Here is a 5,190-nt window from a genome sequence, read left to right on the forward strand (position 1 = left end):
TTAAGAAACTGACTCTCCTGTTGCCATTTTCTTTTTAATTATTCACAGGTTTCATGGTTACACTAAAAGAGTGAGATTAGAAAGGTTCAAAACTACCTTTCTTGCCGAGACAAACGATGATACAGAGTTTCCATGGCATGAATAAATGCAAAAACTAACAAAAAAAGACCTCCGTCCTGTGATCGCGTGAACATAACAAGTAAACACATTCTAATATCTTGAGGTCAGCAAGCATAACAATTTGCATTATAAAAAAGAGGCAATTTAAAACAATGAGGGATGGAGAGAAATGAAAACAAAACTGTGGGGGCAGTGATAGAAGACACTTTGACAGGAATGGCCCCAGCTTCCTGCCGGTGGTCGTCCATAGTGTCTCTGGAGCTGTGAACTCTTGAGTTGGTGGGAAGTGGGAACAAGCACCTTGGATCATATGCTGTCCAGCTTCTTCAACACATATGGAGCTGCAAACACAGAAAACAGGTGATCACGAACAGGACCAGAAGTGGAAATTTGCTAGAGAGCTAAACTCTGGTACAAAACATCTTTACTCTGAATCTAATGTGTGTGTGTGTGTGTGTGTGTGTGTGTGTGTATATATATATATATATTAGATTTTATGTGTGTATTGGCATACGTACAGTTTTACGTATCCAAGTACAGAGTTGACTTGACAAACAACTACAAAGGTACGCTACAACTAAATTATGCAACATTAATCAACAAACCGACGTTACAACACTCTGCTACGATAGCAAACAAGCATTAGCAAACCGATCAATGCTCACAACGCACGCTAACATATCAGTAAAGTTGCTACTTGCTTAATCACATACTGCATGACGAAACACATAACTCGCACACGAATTGACAATGATATAAAGGAAATAGTATACATTATGGCGAAAAGTCAATGTCATTTGCTTATACTCACTGGCTCTGAGAAGGGCAACGTAAATTAGAAAGTTTCGTAAAGACGAAACGACGTCCTGTCGCATTTTCTTCTTCATCTCCTCTGGATCCATTTTTGGTCCAAGTCCCTCTAATTTTAACATTTTTTCAAACGTTTCTCTGCCACGAGTTCTCTGGTCTGCCTTACGTGAAGATTCTGTCACCGATCAGGAGCATGGACGAAGATTAACGTGAAACGGAAATACGTAAAACGGAACAAGGTTACTCGACGGCAAGTACCGAAGGACAAACTACCGACGCCGACGGGCAAACGTAAAAGCGAAGCGGAACTTTTACTGCTCCGTTTGAAAAGAGGTGAACATACGTGAAGCTTAACTAATGTGAGGGAGTCTGAAGCCAAAATTGCGCCCAATGTTTACTTCTTCTTCATGTTTTTTTTTACGGTTCGAATGAGTTTCCGGATTTTTTTCATTTATTTATTATTTTTTTTTTACCCCATTTACTCAATTTAAAACCATAATCTATAAATGGCAAAAGCCGTGATCACTACGCTTTAACCGAAAATGTTGAACTGATCTCACGTTTTCCCATGGCACCTAAACATACCACCTTCTGAACCACAGGTGATATAGATCAACCTAATAAGTCAGTCTCAGTAGTCCAGAAGTGAATTAAACAAGTAAGAGACCGAGAGTTTGGTGTCACGCACTTTAAGGCTGTTCGGTTTTTAACATTTATCGGTTATATTTGACACCATGAAAGTCACAGATCATAATGTGATTCGCTTTCACCTTCACGTTCTCCACGGAATAACTGTGAAGACGTTGGACAAGAAAACGGCGAGAATGTTTGTTGGTGGTCCAAAGATATTTGGTGTTCCCCTGGAGAATTTACCGAGGATATACATTCCTGAGTTTGGACTAGTACCCTGGTATGTGACAACAGCTGGGTCAAGGAATAACTAGACTTACTCCGAGCAGCAGCTTCACATGCTAAACCCTGTTTGTTTCACATTTCCCCCAGTTTTTTGGCGGATGCTTGCTCCTTTTTGCTCGAGCGTGTCGGGACAGTGGGTATCTTCCGAAAACCAGGATCTCTATATCGCATCAAGATCCTCAGGGTAAGCAAAGCGTCTATTTCATTCATATCATCTATAGCTAAGCATCAGCACCATCTAGTGGTTAGATGGTTCCATAACACGTGTTTTCACCATTTTGTCGGTCCTTAACAAAAAAAAAAAACGCCCCTCTTGTGTTCGCTTTAGGTAAAGCTGAACAGGGGTGAGGGCTGTTTGTCCACAGCCCTTCCCTATGATGTTGCAACCCTCATCAAACAGTTCTGCAGGGAGCTTCCAGAGCCTCTTTTCCCCACTGAGATCCACAATGCTCTGCTCCTAGCCCAGGCACTGCCCAATGCAAAGGACAAGACTTCGGCCCTTCAGCTGCTGTCTTGTTTGCTGCCTGCCAGAAACGCGTCTTGTCTACACTATCTGTTTAATTTCCTCTCAAGAGTCTGCAACAGGTTTGGTTAAAAATGACCTTCTAGGAATTGAACACCAGTAGTTAAAATGTTCAGAGCACATAAAAGTACTGTATGATCTGGTCCACGACTAACTTTTAGTTGACTGTATTTTTAAGATGGATGCTTTGGATAAGAGTAAATGAGTAAACAACTTATGTTGCAGTTCAAAAACAATGTATCCTGCTTTTTTTCCGTATGTTTCTCTTAGATGTACGGAAAACCTCATGACCAGCTCCAACCTTGCAACAATCTTCGCCCCGTGTCTTTTACCTCCACCCAACCAGGCAGAAATGTCTGAGGGACGACTTGAACTTAGAGTTCTAATTCTTCGCACATTCATTGAAAATCCACACCTGTTTGGTAGTAGACTATTTGCTTCTCTTGAGTGATACACTGAATATAAGGCATTTACAACATTTGAAATACCTTCTGTTTTTTTCTTTTTTTTTTCTTAGGTGTCATTCCTAAAGCTGTCTTGGACAGCATGGAATTTCTTAATAACTTCCATCCCCCGAAAGATGGGAAACACACACGAAAAAGAAGACACAGTTTCAAAGGTAAAAGGGAAATATTTAAGGCATTAGCAAAATGTTGACTGTCATTAGCTGTGTTACTCAATACCATAAGCCACCCGCAGAAACGCTTTCAGCAAAAACAGTACCCCGGATGCGGGCAAAGCCAAAGATCTACCCTACAGTTCAGGAACCTGTTGTCCAGGAACCCAGTTGTGAAGGCAGAAAAACTCTCAGGAGGAGCAATGGTGTGAGCACGTTCTCCAATGTGCTGCTGTTTCAGACCTGCATGTCTACTGGAGGTAACCACAATATTAAACGCTGTCATAGATTTTCTTTTAAAAATGTCAATGATTTATTTGTTTTTTGTGTGTGTACAGAGCAAGGTTTTACTCCTGCCATGGCTTTGCTGGAGAGCCCAAGAAACAGGAGTGAGTCATGCAAAACTCAACTGGAGAGACTAAAAAGGTGAGTTGTTATTGTTGGCATTATTTCCCAATGGCACTAGAAAAATGCATTATAACATAGGCTGAAATGTGGTACCATTTCGTGTTTATTTTATTTTTTTTTAAATACGGCTGTAAATAATATCAAATTATCAAAGGAGGCCTTTTTGTAACTTTGTCAAAAATTTTCAGAGATCTTCAGAGTGACGTTTCAAGATTCAGAAGGGATTCAGGCAGTTTTCCTATGCTCGCTGGTTTGAGGAAACTGCAACTGACGCGTGGGAAAAAGCGAACATCAATATGATACGTTCTGGAAAACACATGATGTGTGTACTTGTGTTAGTGTTTAGTATGTAATGTTGTAAGTGATTATTTCCTTTTGAAACATTGTTTTTGTAAAGGAAATATATTTTATTTAATTTTCAAATTGCTCTCCATCTGTACTTAAAGGGTTTTAGTTGTGTGGATATTTAATTTTTAATAAATGAAAATTCTACCTAAGCAACATTGCTGAAGAATTATTACTATAAAACAAGAATATCACTGAATACCCAGTAACTCATCATGATAGTGCCTTCTGATAAAGTAAGGTGACTTGTTCCCGTAACAAAATGCAATGGAATAAAAATGAACTTTTTTTTTTTTTTTTAGCAGGAGTGAGATTTTAGCATTCCTTGCTCCCCATGTCACAAAGCCTGATGAACTGCAGTTTTTGTGTGGTGACATACCAAGGTGTCTGGAAGTCGCGCTCGGAAGCACAAGCTTGCAGGCTAAACTGGGTGCTTTTTTTTTTTTTTTTTTTTTAAGCAGGGAGAGGAACATTTTGGCAGCACTTCCTAATGGTCTGGACTTGCTGAACAATATTCTGAGGAGGATTTCAATTCAAGATCAGATTTTCAATTAACTTCAAATTTACTGGGGGAAACCCACTGAGACTAGCTGGGGTCACATACAGTACTGCTCCGGCTGCAAAAATGAGTGAACATCCACATAAAATAAGCAATATAATAAAATAATAAAGAGAAGGAAAGCATGATACTCAGGATGCCATGGAATGCTAGCTTGTAAACCAGATTGTCTGCCTGCTCATGTGATTTATTTGAACTAGCAGGACTTATTCACATGCAAGATTTTGTTTAGGGAAAACCGTGTCGACAAGTAAAATGTTGATAGTAACCAAACAAGTGGCTTCCTGTCTTACAGACATGTCTTAAAATGAATAAACAACACACAATTATTAAACTCAGGGTTCACTACATCACAAACAAACAAACTCGAAATTATTCTAAATAATTTACAGCAGTGCATAGAGGGGAAAAAAAACATTGCACTTGCCAAACTGACTTCCTGTACAAACAAAGGGGTCTTGTGTTTGTCTCTTCTGCTCTTAGCTGACGTGTAGAAAACACTGGTTTTGTCGTCACTTTGCACTGAGGACAAGCGGAAAGACGCGCGAGTGCGCGTTCACACGTAGGGCGAGCGAGACTCTGCGAGGTGGTGGGCTTTTCGTCGCAACACCGGCTTCAAAACGCGGCCATATCACATGACGTCGAATAAAAAAAAGATGAATTAAGTTCAACGTGCGGGGACACTGTTAATGGAAGCATTTGCTGCCACGTGAATTTATGATAGAGTCATTATCACCGTTGAAACGTTATTATTATTATTATTATTATTATTATTATTATTGTTATTATTGTTGTTGTTATTGTTATTGTTATTATTATTATGTTGTGCCGGTGAGCCAGTGGTAATTGTGACCTTGCAGACGGGGGTAGCGGTCCTGCGGGCAGACAGGAGGA

At 39.8% G+C, this 5,190-nt stretch overlaps 2 protein-coding genes across 2 annotated transcripts; one reads left to right on the forward strand and one right to left on the reverse strand.

The window, feature by feature from the left end:
* Nucleotides 1-15: 15 nt before the first annotated feature.
* tomm5 (translocase of outer mitochondrial membrane 5 homolog (yeast)) lies at nucleotides 16-1,150 on the reverse strand. The gene is made up of 2 exons (XM_076033013.1): nucleotides 932-1,150; nucleotides 16-461 (listed from the first exon to the last, which is right to left on the reverse strand). The coding sequence occupies exons 1-2, from the start codon at nucleotides 1,050-1,052 to the stop codon at nucleotides 427-429; spliced, it is 156 nt and encodes a 51-aa protein (XP_075889128.1). The 5' UTR covers nucleotides 1,053-1,150; the 3' UTR covers nucleotides 16-426.
* Nucleotides 1,151-1,445: 295 nt separating this feature from the next.
* LOC142892749 (inactive Rho GTPase-activating protein 11B-like) lies at nucleotides 1,446-3,889 on the forward strand. Its single transcript, XM_076033014.1, has 8 exons — nucleotides 1,446-1,840; nucleotides 1,933-2,029; nucleotides 2,174-2,430; nucleotides 2,639-2,790; nucleotides 2,886-2,987; nucleotides 3,068-3,244; nucleotides 3,323-3,423; nucleotides 3,591-3,889. Exons 1-7 carry the CDS (start codon nucleotides 1,665-1,667, stop codon nucleotides 3,412-3,414), a joined length of 1,053 nt encoding a protein of 350 aa, XP_075889129.1. The 5' UTR covers nucleotides 1,446-1,664; the 3' UTR covers nucleotides 3,415-3,423; nucleotides 3,591-3,889.
* Nucleotides 3,890-5,190: the final 1,301 nt, after the last annotated feature.

Source organism: Nelusetta ayraudi, unplaced genomic scaffold (genome assembly GCF_046127955.1).
Source record: "Nelusetta ayraudi isolate G7.1 ecotype Tasmania unplaced genomic scaffold, CSIRO-AGI_Nayr_v1 ptg000039l, whole genome shotgun sequence".
In the NCBI taxonomy this organism is placed as follows: domain Eukaryota; kingdom Metazoa; phylum Chordata; class Actinopteri; order Tetraodontiformes; family Monacanthidae; genus Nelusetta; species Nelusetta ayraudi.

Coding starts and splice junctions, on each gene's coding strand:
- tomm5 (XM_076033013.1), bottom strand. CDS start 1,052: ATGTTAAAATTAGAGGGACTTGGACCAAAAATGGATCCAGAGGAGATG. Junction 462..931: donor CGTTGCCCTTCTCAGAGCCA/GTGAGTATAAGC, acceptor CTGTGTTTGCAG/CTCCATATGTGTTGAAGAAG.
- LOC142892749 (XM_076033014.1), top strand. CDS start 1,665: ATGAAAGTCACAGATCATAATGTGATTCGCTTTCACCTTCACGTTCTC. Junction 2,030..2,173: donor ATCGCATCAAGATCCTCAGG/GTAAGCAAAGCG, acceptor TGTTCGCTTTAG/GTAAAGCTGAACAGGGGTGA. Junction 2,791..2,885: donor TGAAAATCCACACCTGTTTG/GTAGTAGACTAT, acceptor TTTTTTTCTTAG/GTGTCATTCCTAAAGCTGTC.